Source organism: Bos javanicus, chromosome 4 (assembly GCF_032452875.1).
Source record: "Bos javanicus breed banteng chromosome 4, ARS-OSU_banteng_1.0, whole genome shotgun sequence".
NCBI classification, from domain to species: Eukaryota; Metazoa; Chordata; class Mammalia; order Artiodactyla; family Bovidae; genus Bos; species Bos javanicus.
This window is the reverse complement of record NC_083871.1, coordinates 78,220,939-78,241,318: the sequence shown is the minus strand read 5'-3', so window position 1 is coordinate 78,241,318 and position 20,380 is coordinate 78,220,939. Positions and strand designations below refer to the sequence as shown.

Sequence of the window (20,380 nt, the reverse complement as noted above, 5' to 3'; positions counted from 1 at the left end):
TGCTCTGAACACTGTGAAATGCAAAGATGTGTGAGATATGACCCCTGCCCTGGAGAAATGTGTACTCTATTTCTGAAGCCAGGCCAGAAACATACACAGAGTTAAGTAACAAAAGAAATTAGAATATGGTTGAGGGCCAAGAGAGACGTTAGGACAAATGCCACAGAAGTTCAAAGGAGGCCAAGAAAATGTTTGTTTTAAAAGAAGGTGCTTGACCTAAACCTAGAGAAATTGGTAAAGCCTAGCAAGTACAAAGGCAGAGAAAGGGCAGCCCCCACAGAGAGCATAGCTGAAGGATAAGGAGCCAAGATGGGGTTGAGAAAGCTCTGAAGAAAGACAGGGAATAAATAGTTCAGTGTGACCAGAATAGTAAGTCTCCACTTGGTTTTTGTTTCGAAATTTGGAAAGTTTTGAATGCCACATGAGTTAGGACTTTTATAAAAAGTCCTTGGAATGAATTTGAGAAGAATAATATGATGATTTATATATTAAAATGGGCTTTTAGAGATCAGTTCACCCACTGTTTCACAAAAGGGGAAGATTATTAGCAATTTGGGGTGACAGTTCTCCGAAGTGTAGAATCATTCCTTGTCATTGCAGGATCTCTTCTCCTGGTCCCATTCATTAAATTTCAGGAGTGTCAGTTACTATGACAACAGAAACAAAAACCAAAACACCCTTGTGCTTAGTCGCTCAGTCGTGTCCGACTCTTTGTGACCCCATGGACTGTAGCCCACCAGGCTTGCTCCTCTGTCCATGGGATTCTCCAGACAAGAATACTGGAGTGGGTTGCCATGTCCTCCTCCAGCAGATCTTTCCGACTCAGGGATTGAACCCTGGTCTCCTGCATTGCAGGTGGATTCTTTACCTGCTGAGCCAGAGAAGCATCTCCATTAAGCGTCTCCAGACACTCCTAGGTGGTAATTTCACTCTGGTTAATCATCATATTTCACAATCAAGTAAACTGAAGTATCAAGAACTCAAGTCACCCAGGGAGTTCAGAACTGCAGTTCAGATTTCTCAACTCCCAGTCCAGTGTAAACTCATATTTTTAAAGGAGACAGTGACAGCCAAGAAGAGATGGGATTGTGGCACAGGAGGATGTGAGAAAGGCCATGAGAGGCCACTGCCACAGACCATATAGGTGATGAGGCCCTAAATTGGGGTGACAAACAACACAACCTCAGGGGAGTCAAAGGGTGTGTAGAAGGGAGACTTGAGACTTGGGTCAGCAGATCGAAGTCCCATCTCTGGCCTCTCTGCAGAAGTGCTCTGGGTCATTGCACCTTCCTTCCCTTTCCGTGGTCTCAGTTTCCCCATCTGTAAACAGAGACAAGGAACTGGGATGGCCACTAAAGTCCCCTTCAGCTCTATGATTCTCAGCATCTGTGAGGCTAGACAAACAGTCCCATGAATGGCTCCCAGATAAGATAAGCAGTAAAGCCAGGTGGGGAGGCTGACAGGTGTGCCTTTATATAAGTCGATGATGAGGATGGAAACAGAAGGAGAGCCAATTAGAAATGACAGCTAAGCAGTCAGAAAGATGAGACTTAGGAATATCAATGAAGTATTTCCATAATCCATGATTTTTCTGTGTCACCTTTCATGGGCAATAGGGAATTCACTCTAGGTGTTTCTTAGACCTCAGCTTTGGGAATCAATATTTTCTGTTCACCTTCATGAGCCATTTCTTGAGTGTTGTTCAGGGGTTGATTTTTTTTATCCATTGTACTTAAGGACAGAATTAAAATCAGTTTACAAAGTCAAGATCCTAGATGGTAAAAATTCCCCTCAAAACCCCAACAATAGGTTATTAGTAGAGGCACTACTCAACGTCTTTTTAGCCTTTACCTCACCTGAAAATTGTTGAGGCAGTTTCCTGAAAGCAGTTAATATGAGGAATATAGGATTCTATGCATAAAAAGATCATTCTTTGACTTTTTTTAATTAATTTTTACTGGAGTATAGCTCATGATTTGACTCTTTCACATGCATTTTAATACAGTGGCACATCCATCTGCAATATATTTAAGTGCCAACAAAACAGGCTTTATCACTTCCATAGTGTCCAGATGGAATTGGGCATGGATAAGTGGAAAAGAGCAGATCAAGATTCCATGTCTCTATCAATAAGGAAATCACTGGAGGTCAGCTTTGCTTGTTTATACTGCAGTTTGCAATGTAAATTACCATTAATAAGGAAGGATAACAGACCACACAATGTTTGTTTCTTTCACCATCTTATCTTGGTCAAGTAAGAGAAGTCATTAGTCATAGAACATTTCTGGAAGGGTACATATAAAAATGCTTAACAGTAATTGCCTCAAGTAAAGGACAGGAGTCTGACAGGAAAGAGAAATTGACTTTTCACTCTCAAAGCAGAAGTCACTGTGAATCATACTTTGCAGTGAGCTGCTTTTATGACAAAAGTCATTGTATCAACTCTAATGACAGAGGTCATCATGCTGGAAACTGGCCTTTGGGGAGGGTAACTTTTGCACAGCTTCTTAAAATTGGGAATTTTCCTCTTGATTCCATGTAACCTATACTTGATTACAAGTTTCTTTGGAAGTTTGTAAAATCCAGATAACCTATGAAAGTACACTTTTGAATTAAAAATGGTATCTAAAGAGTGTAGAAAATATAGGCACAGAAGGAAAAGAAATCAAAAGGCTGGTATAGGCCTCCATCTGGAGAAAATTCCTGGCACACAATGAAGTAAAACAGCTGAATCGTATTGTCTATGCTTTTTGTACCTTCCTTTACCATTATAGCGCATTGTAGATAGTTTCCATGCCATTAAAATTCTTCTGTACTTTATTCTATGGATTGCCATAATTTAATTCAAACCTTTCTCTTGTACATTATGTTTGTTGCCCACTTTTTGCCATTAGAAATATGTTGAAAAACCTCATAGATCACTCTTATTTCTGTATAGTTCTGCAAACGTTGTTAATGATCTACTTTTAGAATACAAAAAGAATCTAGAGATGAACATAATTTCATTACTTGGGCTTTTCCTCTGAACTTGCAATTTTTATCACCAGGTCTCCAGCATTTTTGAGACAGCATTAGCTGATGATGAACCCAAATTCAGTCTAAAACCTGCAGTTTTCAATCACAGATTTTTTTTAAAAAAAACACCAGTTTACATTTCCAAATTGTAACACAGAAGAGAAGCTTGTTTTCTAGTTGCTGGAAACTATTTTCTGAGCATATCTATTCTGTTTTGTCTGGAAAGCTAAATGTTTGAAGTTTGTATATTTGCAATTATGATTAAAGCTATCTCAACATCAAAAGGAAAAGAAATCTAAAAAGCAGTCATGTGGGGCTCTCTTCTCCCTCCCTCCCCTGGCCCTGTGTCTCTCCTCGCCCCTCTTTCTCCTTCTCTCCCACCTTCTCCCCCTCCCTCCCCACCCTCTCCTTCCCTCCTCCTCCTTTCTCCCCTCCGCCCTCTCTTTCTATATCTCTCTCTGTGTGCTTGCACACACAGGCACCCCTACCTGAGAAACTCAGTGACCCAAAAAGTGTCCAAAAGTGTTTCAGGGAGTCATATAATCTTGGTTTTAAATGGAAAAGTCATTCCTTTCGATATTTTAAGTAGTTAGGAAAGCAAATGTCAGCATCGTGTTTTCAGTGAGATCCAAATTAGTCACCCAGTTGATGGCAGGCTTCCCTCCATGGACCACTTGTTACCACTTTTGGATCACCTTTGCGACAGTGATAGTAAAGGACAGGAGAGCCTAGGTCATGCTGCAGTCCACGGGGCCACAAAGAGTTGGACACAACTTAGCAACTGAACAACAACTGAACCACAAGGATCCCAGCACGTACCAAGTTCTATGAAATCTTAGAATATTAGAGTCTTTTTTAGCTCTGCCTAAAATTGTTTCCATCCCTGTAAATTCCTGGCCCCTAGTTGGAGAAGCACATTTCTATTTAATGCTATCATCCTCCAGTTCTCTCATCTGGAGTCCATCCAGTACCACTCTACAGTCACCTCCTTTTTCCTCGGCCGATGTTGCCATGGCTCAGGACTCCACAGGCCTCACCGCTCCCCAGTATTGTTTCCTCTGTCTCGCTTATAGTCACGGTGATGCATATCCCTCAGCCAGTCATCTGCCTTCAGAGTAGCTGACCTTCCTCTGGTTCTGCAGTCTTTCAATCTGGCTTGGTTTTGCAGTAAGCAGGTAACCTTAGAAGCAGGAACCATTTTTCCCTAAAGCATTTCTACAACACATGAATTCCTTACAACCCTCCCGTGAAGAGAAGTGAGCCTCTTCCTGCTTCAAACCCTTGTTTTTCTCCAGGCAAAATTCAGTGCACAGCCAAGCCTTCTTGAGTTCCATTCTCAGGTCCACCTGCTTTCCCAATTTCTTTCTGTAATTCATCTCTTAGATAGCCTTCAACTGTTTTTGAGATTCCTGTCTTTATAGCATTGCAAATATTTTCAGCACACATTACAGCAGACTGACACAACCCCCTGCAAGGAAAAGAGAGATTTCAGTCCCAGGAAGCTTTTACATATTTACTAATTCATGGAAAGAGAAAAATATGAGACTAAATATGGCATATCAGCCATCAGCAAGCCTTTCTTTCATTACTTTGCATTGTAACCGTTTAACCAGAAAGTGCTGTTACAGAAATTCCAGCATCTAAATCTTGGTAGCTGGCTACACCCTCTGAAGAGAGCTGCGTGCTGATGGCATCAAAGTGAGAAGTCAGCCAGAGTGGCACAAAATCTATTCCCCTTGTCCCTCAAGTGAGACAAGGGCAAGAAGAAGGATCAGGAGAGGAAAAAGATGAATCTGCATCCCTCCTATTCCAGAGGAGCAGTTCAAAGACTGCCACATACAGAGAGTGAACTGGTAGCACATCTCATCTGAAGGATGTTATTCTTGTCTGTGTGAAATATGAAAGTAGAACCTAAAGGAAAACCAACAATTACCATTTCTGTAATTAGGAAGCCCTACATAATCTGCCTTGAAGATTGTCACCTGCAACATCACACAGGGCCTAGTCTTAAGTGACCACTTTTAGACGAACCTGACCTTTCTGGGGTTTATGCCTTAGGAGCTCATCACCTCTCCTGAATTCTGTGTGTGTGAATTCTGGTCTTGGAGAATTTTCTTTCTTCTGTTTGTCTGGATATTTGAGCTCTTTATGAATATCTTCCAATGTCATCTTCAAAATTCTTAAATATTTTAAAGCCTAGTTTGACTTCTTTGTCACATATCATACAGAGAGTCATCTACACCCATCGCCATATATCTGGTGAAAGTACTCCAGTTTGGAAAATCTGTGGTGCCTCCATTCAAATAGCTTACCCTGCAAGGGTCCTTGCAGGAGCAAAATATATATGGAATCATGGTAGAAACTCATTGTTATGCTCTAGAACCTAGGGAATTTATGAAAATTTAAAATCAAGCTAAATTAAAGTTAATCATCACAAATATCAGTTTTAAGCTAAGCAAATTCTCTGTCCCATGAAGTTTTGTCAAAATGTCCAACCCAGAATACTGGTTGCAGGCTAGTAGTATGGGGAATCTAAAAACAATTCTTAACAGTCAAGCATTAGTTAGTATTATGGTTCTATCTCTTCCAGTTAAAAATTTTGGAAAAACTTATTTTCTCTGATCCTCAAATTCCCCATTTGTAAACTGGGGTGAATAACGCTTATCTTGCCAAATTTTGTGAGGATGAGACTGTATAAAGTGTATGATGCTGCTGCTGCTGCTGCTAAGTCACTTCAGTCGTGTCCGACTCTGTGCGACCCCATAGATGGCAGCCCTCCAGGCTCCCCTGTCCCTGGGATTCTCCAGGCAAGAACACTGGAGTGGGTTGCCATTTCCTTCTCCAAGGCATGAAAGTGAAAAGTGAAAGTGAAAGTGAAGTCGCTCAGTCGTGTCTGACTCTGAGCGACCCCATAGACTGCAGCCTACCAGGCTCTTCCATCCATGGAATTTTCCAGGCGAGTACTGGAGTGGGGTGCCATTGCCTTCTCCTAAATACTGTATAAAGAGTAACCAGTATAATAAATGTGAGAAAAGATGCTAAACAAAGAATGGCCTTTCAAGTATAATAAATACTGTTTAAGACAGCCAACCCAGGCCACATTTGGTTATTAAGTTCAGTGCTGCCTCTTAGAGATGAAGATCATAGACCTACTTTACTGATAATATTCCCTTTAACATATTTCTGATGAGAAATATTTCTTAGCCTATTGGGTATATTAATGAGATGAACATTCATGGTATTTGGCATAGTCACTTTCTTAAAAACCACAACACCAACGATTCTACTGAGACGTTTTTTTCGAACACGTTAATTTTCCGTCATTTTTGGGATTATAACTTCATTCCTCCTTTCATTTAGGTGATGTTAGGGACTTTTTGCCACTCATATTGAAAAATCAGTATTCCAAGATCATCCAAAATGGATGAGGTTTTTAACACTTACAATTTTATTTTTAAATTAGGCCTCAGAAGTCTCTAGAAACAGAGGAGCCTCTTTACTGGCCAGGCCAGGACACAGCCTAGTAGCTGCTATTCGAAGCCAACACCAACATGACTCATTGCCACTGGGTATGTATCACGCTTGTAAACCCCTGGATAATCAACACCTGTTTTTCTTATTGTGACTCCTTTAATATTCAGGACTCTGTTTCCTTTCTAGTATTGTCTACTCCCCTACCACTGGTTCCCATCTTCCTCTTGCACCTCTTGCCTTTCCCTCCTCCTCACTATGTCCTTCTCTCTTCCCTTCTGTTTCTCTCCCCTCTTCCAGACCCTCATTCCCCTCCTTTTTTATTCTATTCAGTGGTTTGTTAGCTGGGTCCCCGGATAGCATAGCGTAGATAAGGTGACGGATGTGGTTGCTTTTACATGCAGTTTCTCATTTAGACCTCTATTCCTGTGTGTGTATGAGGATAAGCTAGAAGAGGCTCCATTCCTAACTTCAGCTACCTCTTTCCAAAACACTTATATCAAGATGTGAAAGAGTCTACATGGATTTGGATGTTTTCATTATCCCTATTGGGAAACTCAACCAATGGCAGAAGTCATAAGTGCAAGTGCTCAGAAAAAGATTTCTTTGAATTTGCCATAATAACGCTGGCAGAATTATGAGAGAAGTTAGAAGGAGTAGAGTAGAACTCCACTCGTGAAAGACCTATTTTATTCTCTTCCATCTGTTCACAAGGGGGGGTGAGTTAACACCGAGATAAATTCCTGCAATATTAAAGATAATTAACTTAGATCTGGTTCGCTTTGGGTTTGATCATTTAAAAATAGCCAGGCTATTATGTCACAGAAAAAAAAAGCCCAAGAGCTTACATTTTTTTGATGAGTATGCTCCCTGCCCTTCAGACTCTCCTCCATTAATCCTGGTATCAAGCTGCCATTTTCCAATCATTAGTGAAATCATCTCTGGGCTGGAGACTCAACCACAACTTGCACTTTTGTCTGTTTCAGCATATAACGACAAGATTGTGGCATTTCTTCGCCAGCCAAATATTTTTGAAATGCTGCAAGAGCGCCAGCCAAGCTTGGCAAGAAACCACACACTCAGGTAGGGGCTTGTCTACCACTCTCTAATTCCAGGTCTCTCCCACTGGTTTTCCAGGTGGAACAACCTCTGTGGAGAGACGGCAGACGCTTATGATGTGTTTTATTCATGCGTTTAAATTATAACCTAAATACTTAAAATGAAGGATCCAGGGGTTCTGTTGCAATCAGAGATAGCTATCATGTCAGCTTACCAATTATTCACATGATGCTAAAATGCTTTCCATTGATTTGGAGGGAAGCACAGAAAAGGAGCAAAATAACTTTCATCAAAGATTATTTATGTAAAGCACCACATGAATTATTTTATTTAAAGAATATAATTGTTTAAATGTGTACTGGATATTAGATGACTATATTCATAAATGAACAAACAAAAAAGTTTCATAAGTGTTTTAACTACTTAAACCTTATTGTTCATTAGGGTCATTTTTGAATGAGTGTCTCTGAAACTCTGAGTCACTTCATTTGGAAGGGAAAACCACCCAAAGTGATAAAAAATTATCCTCTGAAGTTAAATCCTACATTCTCACCAAGGTATTAGAGTATGTCTCTCCTTCAGTTTACTACCCAACATTTCAAAAGCTAGAGATGCACGGTAGTTAACTGTGTTCACTGGAAGTTTGAATACTTGCTCTAGCACACAGGGGCCAGCGATGGAGGCATGTCCCTTAATCCTCTACCCTCAGTCTCTTCTTCACTGAAACCAGGTCACAGTGTGGGCTCCACTGAGATGCTTCTCTGGACCAGGTAACATGGGCAGGGAGGCAGCTGGTGACCCCCTCTGACTCCAGCTCCCATCTGGTGGTCTTTTGAGTCTGGTGGACAACTGTAATCCTCTACTTTGACCTCCTCAATGAGTCACCAACACCTCAAAATAATCTCTTTGCTATTCAAATCTTTATTAATCCTGCAAGGATGGATCACTCACTGTTCTTTCCCATCCATCACCACCCACTGACACCTGCTTTCCCTGTGGTTTTACTCTACATAAGTTAGAGCCTCCATCCTCCCAAATGCCCATCTCAACTCCTCCCTCTTTCTTCAGCTTCACATCTAAACACTTACCTCCTCACTTTCTTCCAACCCTTCTTTTCTCTCCTCCCTGCGTGGCCTGTGCTTGGATCGTCATCATTTCTCTGCTGGACCTTGCAGGGATCTCTTAGCAGATATCCACTTTCACTCTACTATAAACAGCGTTACCTCCTTAGATCCCATGCCACCCATGCCCTTCAATAAAGCTTCCCATGGAGTATCCTTAGGGCTAGCTGCCACAAGGGCAGTCTTCTGCAGAACCTCAGAGCAGCTCAGTGTTAGCCACCAGAGTTCTTGGCCTTCCCCAATCAACAGAAATTGACTAGAGGCCAGACAAGAAATTCAGGCAAGGTCGTATTGGTACCTGCTGCAGCAGAGGGGAGCAAAAAGGAACAACAGGTCGCCTTGCTTGCTCACTCCCCTGGGTGTGGGGGGCTTGGTTTCTTATGTAGGGGGAGGGGAGGGTGTATCCAGGGGTTGGTCCAGAGGGGTGGCTTGGGTGTTTTGCACCTCCCTTTATTTGGTGTTTTGGGCAGAGGGCATGCTCAGTTACCCAGCTTTTGTTTCTGACCCTCTACTTTTGCTTCAGGCTCTTCAAAAGTGGCAGTTGGGTTTTTTGGTCTCTGTATCTGTTGTCCAGAATTTGTCCCAACTGCCCACACACACAGTTATTTCTAGTCCCATACAGTTACATTCTATTCTGTTGTTCAAGGAGAGGTATGTCCAGGGGCAAGCACTGCAGCATGACCACAAAGGGATCCAAGTCCCAGGCCTGTCTCACTGGAAGCCTCTCTGGAATTTAGTCCTCAAGGAAATATGCCACATAATAGCAGGTGGAGGGGCAGTGGTGAATATGTGACTCTGTCCTTACTGTCATTAAGGGGGCCAGCTAGGATCTTGTTTCAGGCTGGGCTGCTGCCCCTCACCCTCCGTGGGCCCTGATCGGCCCTGCCTTTTCCCTATCCTGCCGTGGCTGCCCTAGCCAGGCTACTGAGCAGTTCAGGCCAGATTTGTGATTTGGGGACTCATGCCCACTCTATGAGGGTTTCAGAGACAAGTGAAAGAGGCTGTCCATGTAGATCTTCTGCAGTTTTTTCTTCCTCTCTGATACGACAAGACCTTAGTTTCATGGGGGAGGGGGTGGAAATCTGGGTATAGTTTGAGAACTTGTGAAAAATGCATCAACTAATAAAATTGGCTTATTTACATGGGGCCCTTGGGGGGAATTCTTTGTGGGGAGTACTTCAGTTCCTTGTGAAACTCTGAGCTCCTTTTCTAAAAAGGGACTGGTTTTGACGGAACCTTTCTTATACCAGAGGTCATGCTAAGGCAAGTTGTAAGCCCTCTCGTAAGAGTGGAATTCTTTGCAGTTCCACTAGATGCACTGTGGGTGAGTAGATGAACTGTGTTGAGACACTCCTACATCTTTTCTCTCCAGTATTTCAAAATGCATTAACAAATGCTTCCATTTTCATCATTCAATACAAACAATACAAACAAAATACAAACAAACACAATACAAACAAAATAATGCCAAAAAACAAAAACAAAAACTTCTCACCCTTCTCATGGCTCCTGTTGTGTATATAGTAAAGTCAAAATTTCTAAGCACAATTTCCATAGTCCCCTAAGTCAGGCTCTAATCTAACTCTCCATCCTGGGCTAGTTTTTTCTTCCTTCTGGTGTCTTTCACCTCCCTCAAAGGGCCTGTATTTTATCCTACCCCCACCCTTCCTAGAATGGTTTTTCTCTTAAGGGCACTTCAGCCCATTTTAAAGGCTCAAATCAAATGCAAAGATTCAGTGATCTAGGCAGACTTTAGCATTTATTTTGCCTTGCTTTACTAGCATTTGTTTTTGTACTTCTAAGATATTTTTCCTTTATCCGTTGTATTCTACCACTACTGATGTCTGCCTACAACACCATAAGCTCCTTAAGGCAGGATCTATATCTTTGTCTTTGTGCCACTCTCCTGTCAGAGCCTGACCCTCTACTTTGAAGACAGGAAACCATGATCACTTTCAGATTGAACTAAAGATCTTTATCTTGAATGAGTGTGACTTCCATTTATTTTCAACTCTGCCCAAGTTTTATTACTGTGCCATGGAAGGCAGGGTCATATTTGGTCGATTCTTGGGCTGCTCTCTGACTCACACTGCATAATAATTTAAGAGAATCTCCAAGGGATTTTCAGAAGCATTGTACTACCTGAAAACTTCCTGATACATCACTGCTCTTGAACATTTTTTACCTTACTGACTCTACCACTAAGTAAGGAATTCGCTGCTTGCTTGTGGGAGAAATGTCAGCTCCCCAAAGGCACTAGAGTCTTATTTAAATCATTTTAAAAGCAATAAAAACAATATTCTGTGAAAATAAAGACTGGAGTATATTTCCCAAGGGAAGTGAAGAGTTTCAGCATTTATATAGCAAACACAATGTGATTTTGTCACATTATAACAAAATCTATGAAACCTTGAAGGTTCTGTTGCAGTGTTTGTACAATTAAACTTTTCCAGATATAGGGGACATGAAATTAGGGAATGTTGGAATTAGAAAAAGTTTGGAAATTAATGTAGAAACTAATATCCTTCTTAAGGTTAAGGATGCTTCTGAGAATCTGAGGAAAGCTCTTATAGACTCTTCCAAATATAGACATGTGAATCTTTGCATATAATTTCAAACAGTTAATGGACCCTGAAGGACCTGTAGAGTCCAGACTGGAAATCCAAATAGCTCCTCAAAAATTGAAAACTCAAAGTGACACCAGAAACTGAAATCAAAAAGGCAAAAGGAGAGCAAACGCCCGCTCTTCAAGGGGTCAGGCTTCAAGGATCCAAAAAACGGGGCACTACTCACTGTGACTGGGCTTTTGCCCGCCCCCCAAGCTGTGGTGTGAGGGTGAGTCAACTTGATTTTAAAGGTCCACGAGTTAAAAGGAAAACCTCCTCTCCCCATGATGCTGCCCAAAGGCAGAACTTACTGCTTCCTCTGTGGTCCTCATGAAGGGCCCATGATCTCTGCTTGGTCATTGCTATTCTCAGGGAGCCGTGGACCCACTGTCCTGGATTCACAAAGCCAGTTGCTGGGTTAGACGATAGAGGACGAGTTCTCAGAAAACCGAGTTCAGCAGACAGAAGTGAATCATAAGGAAACCACACAGGAAGAGGGAAGATGCAATGGTAGCCATCCTCATTCATTCTTTCTTTCTTCAATGAGTACTTTTATTGGGCAGGTATTCTGAATCAGGATGGCGCTAGGGCTTCATACCCAGTACTGAAGCAAAACAGACATTGATCTCATGGGACTTATAATCTATTGAGAAAGACAAATGATAGACAGTTGTGACATTTTTAAGCCAAATATATAGCTAAAGATTGTATTATGGGCCATGGAGGACATGATCAGAATTCAGAGATAATGAAAGAGGGGTGTCAAGGATTTCATTATAGATATTGAGTTTTGAGATCTTTGAGGCCACAAATGAAGATGTCAGGATGTCAAAGAAGCAGGTGGCTCTACTGACCAGAGCTCTGATGGGAGCTTTGCACTGGAGAGTTCTTGATGGGATGCAGGCAAGAGAGGCAGATGGCATTCTCACCTTCAGAGATCTCCCCACACCTAGGCCCCAGTGCCTTTGGGCTGGACCCAGGGGCATTTGGAGGCCCCTTAGACTAGTAGGTCTGCCTGAGATTTTCACAAACATGACAGAGGATGTCATGTCCCCTGAAGAGCCACCAAAACTCTCAGAAAACTCTGCTTGGATTTCTGACATGTGGATGTGGTTTGAGTGTGGGGAGCAATGGTAGAACTACTGCAGGGGACGCCTCTTCCCCTGCCTGAGGAAGGCACCCTGCTGCCCTTGTGGACTTGACTCTCTTCAGTCTTCTTTTCCCCAGGAATCCTGGGAATAAAGAGTGTCCCCTAAAATGTTCTCTCCCTTTTTCCCCAGGCAGGAAGACCAGGGGCATACCCAGATATGGGTCTGTTGGGGTAGCAGAGTGACTTGTCCCAGGGACATTGCCATTGGGAGAACACATCAATTTGACAGTCCTTCATGGGACTGAAGTCAGTAAACCAGAGGAGCAGGGTCCACAAGAGTCCTCCAGAGAAGAGGGCTGTTAGGTGGTATCAGGATTTGAGGACAGCCCTCGGGCGCATGTAGTCAAGGACACGGAGACACAGAAGGAGGAGCGGCTGCTGGAGGAGGTGTGGTTCTCACACCCCTGCCCGGGCTTTCACCTGGTCCAATTTCCAAATCCCCCATCAGAGAAGCTACTATGAGCACCCCTGGGTTTTGGAAATAACATTTACCACAACGGTGCTCTATCTATACTGACAGGTTGGACCACGGTGCGTTTCTCTGTTTAATCCTATTTTGTGTATCTTTGTTGAAGCCAAAAAGTTTCTCTTGTCTCCTTAAAAAGTACCCACACCAAAAGGTCAATTTCATTATATTTTTACCTGAAAGCAAGCAAGTTATGATGAAGATTTGGATTCACATTATTATAATCAGAGAGAGAAAAAAGTTATATCTGCAGTATTTTTATTAATCTTTTTTTAATTGTCCATTAGAGGAAACTGACTAAAAGGTATACCAGATCACTCTTTATTAATTTCTTACAAGTACATGTGACTCTAAAAGCATCTCAAAATTTTAAACAAAAAAAGTGAAATTAATAAAATATCAGTCCTTAAGTCTTCCCAGATTTCTGCTGTATCTCTTCAAGAAAGAGAAAAAAACATCTAACTTCTTTGAAGCATGATTACAAGGGATGATTGTTGGCCATAGTATTTGAAATTTTTGAATATTTGAATGTTAGGAAAACACATTACAAAGTTCATTTGATCAAAAGGAAAAATCCTATTTATCTATAGACTTATTGGAATAACTGCCAGATTGGAGTTGAAGGTTATAAAAAAGTCAGAATGCATGTGTTGTAATTAAACAGAGACAAATTGATGCCTATGCTTAGATTGACGTGGGAGATTCTCCTGTATTCTGGGGCTGGACCCCCTCTCTGGACTCAGTATGGACTTAATTCATTTTCCATCAGGCATAAGGTTTCTCAAGAGACGTCCCCTGACTCTTTCCTCCCATGGCTTCTAAAACACCGTGAGCCCACAGCGGCCCTTCCCAGCTCCACTCCCAACTGCGTGGCTCTCTAAGGACCCACCAGTGTTGTGCTCCTCAGCTTCTGTCCCCATGTGAGTCTGAGAAATACAGTTCCTAGACAAGCATCCTGGGAACCTGTGATACGAACCTAAGCTACCTCAAAACACTCTGGACATTAGAACATCACTGTTCAGCCCTACTGAAGGTGAAAAGGGGGTTGGAGAGGGATTCACTCCTTAGCTTTTATGTCCATGCGTAATTCTTATTTTCTTTCCCACATTTATCCTAGGGAGAAAATCCATTACATTCGGACTGAGGGTAATCATGGGCTTGAAAAGTTGTCCTGTGATGCAGATCTAGTCATTTTGCTGAGGTAAGGGGCTGAGCCTGAAACAGTTCTGGAAAAGCAACTGGAGAAACTGCTCTGGGTGGTTCTCCACGACAGCCTGGACTAAAACACCCACTGTTTGTTCTAGAGGAGTCTAGTGGCTGTGACTGAAGTAGGGCACCCGCCTTACACCTGCTGTTCATTTCCTTCTTTACGTGTACGGCTGGGGTATCCTAAGCTACATGTGCTCCTTGATGGAGACCTTGCTGTAGGACTAATTAGGGTTTAAAATAATAGGGACAGTTTGCATGCAAGGATGTGCCCATCTAAGTGAATCTAAGCGCTTTTGTTGTCTCATGAGAATTGTACCTACTCTTACAGCAATTCGTGAACATTCTCTCATGGACAGAGAACTAACTTAATTTGTTTTTCTACTTTGCAGTCTCTTTGAGGAAGAGATTATGTCCTATGTCCCCCTGCAGGCCGCCTTCCACCCTGGGTACAGCTTCTCTCCCCGCTGCTCACCCTGCTCCTCACCTCAGAACTCCCCAGGTAAAGTGAGGTTTTGGCTCTCTGTCTCCTGCCAGTGACAACCTGTGTTTCCACTAGATGAAGCTGCCCCCTCTCCCTTATTTCCTTTCAATTTTCTGATCATACGCACACTAAGTTGGGTGTTGACACATTGCCACCTGTTTTAGTAATGCCCCCAAGCTATTACGTGTTTTGCATTTTTAAATGATTTGGAAACATTTATTGTGAAACTAATATTTCATGATCGGAGAAGGCGATGACACCCCACTCCAGTACTCTTGCCTGGAAAATCCCATGGACAGAGGAGCCCGGTAGGCTGCAGTCCATGGGGTCGCTCAGAGTTGGACATGACTGAGCGACTTCACTTTCATTTTTCACCTTCATGCATTGGAGAAGGAAATGGCAACCTACTCCAGTATTCTTGCCTGGAGAATGCCAGGGAAGGGAAGGGGGAGCCTGGTGGGCTGCTGTCTATGGGGTCACACAGAGTCAGACACAACTGAAGCGACTTAGCAGCAGCACTAGCAGCAATATTTCATGATATGAAAATTATAATGAAATTCATGCTTCATTGTCTATCAATAAGATTTACTGAAACCCAGTGACACCTGTTTATATATTTTTTATCATTTAAATTAATTTATTTATTTTAATTGGAGGCTAATTACTTTACAGTATTGTGGTGGTTTTTGCCGTACATTGACATGAATGTTTATATATTTTTGTGGCAACTTTCATGCTACAAACAGCAGAGCTGAGTAGTAGTAACAGACACCATAGGACCCCAACATCTAAAATATTTGCTATCTGGCTCTTTACCAACAAAGTCTGTGGGCCCCTGCTCTAAATTGCTGGTTTTTTCTAAAGCATATTCTCAAAGCATTTAAAAGGGAAGAGCTCTTTCTAGGACATTCTGCCTTACGAATCAGAATGTTATTAGTTACCAATTTGAGTATTTTTTTGTTAAGCTGTAAAGGAGTTGCTAGGTTCCATACTAACTAGGGACCACCTTTATATCCCCATGAAGATGTCTAAGAATTTTTAAATATGATATGAAATCGTTCCCCTAAAGTTTTCTTAGAATGAATTTACTCATGATACTCTTTGTGGGTATTTTCCATTCCAAATGAGGAAGTGTATATTGAACTGTTTAGCGAAAAGAGAAGCTATTATTTCCTGGGTTCATCAAGATAATTAGCTTAAGACAAATTAATACTCCCAAACAAGATCCAGATATTGAAAAATTTTCCCCTATTGTCTTGATTTGCAGTGTCATGTTGTCATGGATGTTTGTGGTAAACTCAAATTTATTTTTATAACTTTAAAATTTAGTAAAGGAAGTTAGTTTTGAAAAATCTAGTAACTTCCTATCTCATAACCTCTAAAGTCAGAGTTCAAACTTTGCTTTTGAAGCCAGTGGGGAAATGGAGAAGAGAAACCGAATTTAGCAATATGCTTTGTCCCCCAGAAGGGATGTCTCACTCAGCTTGTGTCACTCAATACTGCCATAGGTCTAGAATATCTCAGTTCAGTTCAATTGCTCAGTCATGTCCGACTCTTTGCGAACCCAGGGACTGCAGCATGCCAGGCTTCCCTGTCCATCACCAATGCCCAGAGTTTACTCAAGCTCACGTCCATCAAGTCAGTGATGCCATCCAATCATCTCGTCCTCTGTCATCCCCTTCTCCTCCTGCCTTCAGTCTTTCCCAGCATCAGGGTCTTTTCCAAGGAGTCAGTTCTTAAAACTGGAATACCTTTCTCTTTGGTGCACCCCCATCATGTCATTCAGAACTATCTCCCAGAGGTAGTTTTGCTAATCCTAAAATCTGTTTTTAAGTCAGTATCTCTTTGTTATCCCTTCTTCCACGAGTGTATCAGTGGCATTGTTGAGGAAATGTTCCATGAGTGCTCCCTCTGACATACAGTATAACTAAGATGACATGCTTGGGAAAAGGAGGACCAAGAGCTTTGTCAGAGGCAGCATCAGCACAATCAGTTACTTCTGGTATGCACAGGATGACTTACTTCTGGAGAGCAGAGCATTCCCATTTAGGGGACTTGTGTGTCTGCATGATGTTTGGTCCCAGTCTGAAAATGTGTCTATGTGTATGCATTCTAAGTCATGTCTGACTTTGCAACCTCATGGACTGTAGCCAGCCAGGTTCCTCTGTCCATGAGATTCTCTAGATAAGAATACTGAAGTGGGTTGCCATGCCCTCCTTTAGGGAATCTTCCTGACCCAGGGATCAAACCCATGTCTCTTAGGTCTCCTGCATTGGCAGGTGGGTTCTTTACCACACAGCCACCTGGGAAGCCCCAAATTGTCTACACTTTGGTCCAAACTTCTGACACTAGAGTATGGTTTTGACATCATTACATGGTGAAGATACCATCTTGCAAATAGAAAAACTAAGGGAGTATAAAGAATTATTCGCTAAATGAGAATTGTTTGGGTAAGTTTTTTTTTAAAGGAATCAGCATTCCTAATAGCTGTCTGGTGTCAGACATTACTGTCACCATGAACTCAGTCATCCAATTTATGTATCAAAGTCCTTAATTCTTTACTCTCCTAGCTTTGATCACAGGATCTCAGAGTGTATAATCCAAATATTTGATGCTAAATTTTACAATTCCCACATTTCTAGACCTTTATGACTTTTACCTGAGGCAACAGAGATAGTGACTCATGCATGCCAAACCACCTCATGAGGCATAAATCATTAAAGAAATGCACAATAGTGACCATGGGCATAGTGGTAGCACCAGCAGTGAGAAAGCCATCTTATAAAATACACCGAAATCTGCTAGAAGGAAATTATACTTGCACCTGCAGACTTGTACTCTAGTTTTACCTACATTCTGAAACATGGCATTTCAGCAAAGACACTTTCCTCTTCAAGTGGTGGCTTGGTTCCTTCTCATAAGTCACCTCTTCAGTTGGCTTTGGTGACACCACTGTAGGCATTTCATCTATGTCTTTGGCCACCTCTGCAGACTCATCCTTCCCTTCCTACCATCCTCAAGACTCAGTGCCAGGTTTTATTGTCCTCTCTTTCAAACTATGTCTCTTTCCAATCAAATAGTCAAAGGTGCCACCATCAAAGACCAAGCTTGTGATCTCCCCACAAATCTGTGCCTCTTCCATTTGTCCCCATCTCAGTGAATGTCGCCAAAGTCCATTCCATTATAATGTCTGAAACTCACCTTTACTTCCTACCTATATCCAGTTCATTGCCTCCTAAACACATCTCCAATCTGTCCTATTCTCATCTCCACTGACACCACCCTAGTCCAGTTGAGGTGGGCTAAATCCATTCTGAACCTCTATGGTTTTCTCTGTCTACTGCAGAAAGACTGAGGTTTCTATAACTCTAGATACATCATCTTGGCTCCTACACACTAACTTTCTGTTGTGTTTAACATTGAACAAAATCATTAAATTATTTAAAAGAGAAAACCTTATCCTATTTGTACTGTATCCTATTTGACCTGTCTCCTGCCCACCTCCCAAGCTTTGTTTTACATCATTCTGGTCCTCACTCCCTGTGCTCCAAATAAACTGAAGCACCACTTTCCATCCTGCCTCAGTACCTTTGCACATGCTGGCGCTCTACCTAGAATCTTCTCCCAGCTCATCTCTTCTCTTAGCTAAACAGAAGCCTTTCCTAACTCACTCAGTCTAATTCATGCCTACTTATTCTTCACATGTTTCCCAGGGAAGCCTTCCTGAACTTGGCTAGAGTGTCCTGTGATCTCAGAGAATGGGTAACAATCATCTCAACCTGTAATTATATTCTCATTTCTGTGAGTTTGATGGTGTCAGTCTTCTCCAGATTATAAATTCAATATCTGGAACATAAACTAAACATTAGTTGTTGCAGGAGCAAACTGTGATCCTAGCCATCTGGGAAACTTGTGAAAAAATGTTATCTTTTCCAGTCCTTTTTTCATTGAAAGGTATATAAAGATAATAAGGCATTTACAAAACATTCTAAGTAATACAAAAGCTCCTTCTATAAATAGTAAGGAATTATTATTAATAATAATATTCTTAATAATTTTTCTTTTATGGTACATGATAATCTAATATAAACTCCTAAATACTCTGTGTTCTAATAGGTATGTTTATATAAGCATCAAGGTCAATATAGTTAGAGAAGTACAATATACACATATATTACAATCTTGGTTGCTCCATTGTAGTTACATTCACTTATAGCAACTTATAAGAGCCTAATTTGATTTATGTCATTTTCGAATATTTAGGTAAATTAAGCCAATAAATATGCTCATCCAGGTATTTTGAAGAGAGATACAATTTGAAATGGAATGTAAAATATAAGTATGTATTGTCATCAGAATTTATTTTTCTCTGCATCATATTATTTCTGGTTATTATCAAAGTGACTGAGGGAGATATAGGGAAACTTCTTGAAGGAGAAAAATATGAAGACTTAGGATTATGCCTCTGGTTGGACCTCCCACTACCATTGCTCTCTGCATATTTGTTCTTCAGTAAAAAGTGATGACCTTCAGCCTATGTGCTTCTCTGCAGGTTTACAGAGAGCCAGTGCAAGAGCCCCTTCACCCTACAGGAGAGACTTTGAGGCCAAGCTCCGCAATTTCTACCGAAAACTGGAAGCCAAAGGATTTGGTCAGGGTCCAGGGAAAATTAAGTGAGTGATTTAATTGAGCTCCACTGAGCTTGGCACTGAATTCAGTTGGAAGATGTTTCCATCGTTTTCTCCTCTATAACTTGGTAATATTTGTCTGGAAATCGGATACCATGGTATGACATCAGTCATGGTCATAGAATTGAGGAAAGAAAAAGTTAGGAAGTTGGAAAGAAGAAAGGAGGTTAAGAAATTGGAAGGGAGCCAGGAAGAAAAGGTAAGGAGAGAGAGGAAGAACAGTCGATTTCAGACAAAACCATGTATAAAATCAATGGCAGGCCTTCTCAGAAAACAAGGAATCTTGAACTAAATAAAAACTCTTATGTTTCCCTTTACATATTTTTGGGACAAATTTAACTACTCATTAGTCAAAAAGCTTTGATTTGGGGATCTAAGTAAGAAGTTGTTTCTCCCCGCTATATGATTACTATTTTCATCTTGAAAAGCTGAACCCAAATTCAGGTATTCAACTTAAGAGATTCTTCTTAGAATTGATAAAAAAAAAAAAATATCCTGACAGTAGTATACTATGGATGGAATGTGTCCCATTATAAACTGGTACGTGTTGTCCTGGTACTTTTATCATTTTGAAAAGAGTGTCAGAGTAAGTGCATGGTTGAACTGATGGAATCTGTACCTTGATGAAGAGCCTAGGGAGTGAGACTGTCAGCCTGGGCCCCCACATCTCACCTAGAACATTCCCAAGCATTGGAGCCCAAGCCCTGGCTACCCGCCCACATGGCTTCTCATTTCTAGGCTCATCATTCGTCGAGACCACCTGTTGGAGGGAACCTTCAATCAGGTGATGGCCTATTCCCGGAAGGAGCTCCAGCGAAACAAGCTCTACATCACCTTTGTTGGAGAGGAGGGGTAAGCCACCAGCACTTGCATGTAGACACCTCAGTGTGGGTAGACCAGAGCCCCCAGGTCTTGGGTGATTTTCCTCAAGGAGCAGGGTGGCTCTAAGCCTTTGCCCCAAGGTGGTTCTGATCATATCCTCCCAGGAGGCCTTTCTCTCCAGGTGTTGCCAATCTTTGAATTTCATGTTCTCCAAAAGCCTAAGATGATTGGCATGTTCTAGAATCTGAGGTCACATGCTCAAAGTATAAACCCAAAATATAGACCAATCTAC

At 41.6% G+C, this 20,380-nt stretch overlaps 1 protein-coding gene across 3 annotated transcripts in view; it reads left to right on the top strand.

Moving 5' to 3' along the window:
- HECW1 (HECT, C2 and WW domain containing E3 ubiquitin protein ligase 1) overlaps nt 1-20,380 on the top strand; it is a 481,612-nt gene that overhangs the window by 394,903 nt on the left and 66,329 nt on the right. For all 3 annotated transcript variants that reach the window (XM_061414477.1, XM_061414476.1, XM_061414478.1), the window contains exons 16-21: nt 6,479-6,584; nt 7,473-7,569; nt 14,006-14,089; nt 14,487-14,596; nt 19,131-19,251; nt 20,005-20,118. In XM_061414477.1, the coding sequence (XP_061270461.1) occupies nt 6,479-6,584; nt 7,473-7,569; nt 14,006-14,089; nt 14,487-14,596; nt 19,131-19,251; nt 20,005-20,118 (632 nt within the window). The remainder of the gene's footprint in view (nt 1-6,478; nt 6,585-7,472; nt 7,570-14,005; nt 14,090-14,486; nt 14,597-19,130; nt 19,252-20,004; nt 20,119-20,380) is intronic.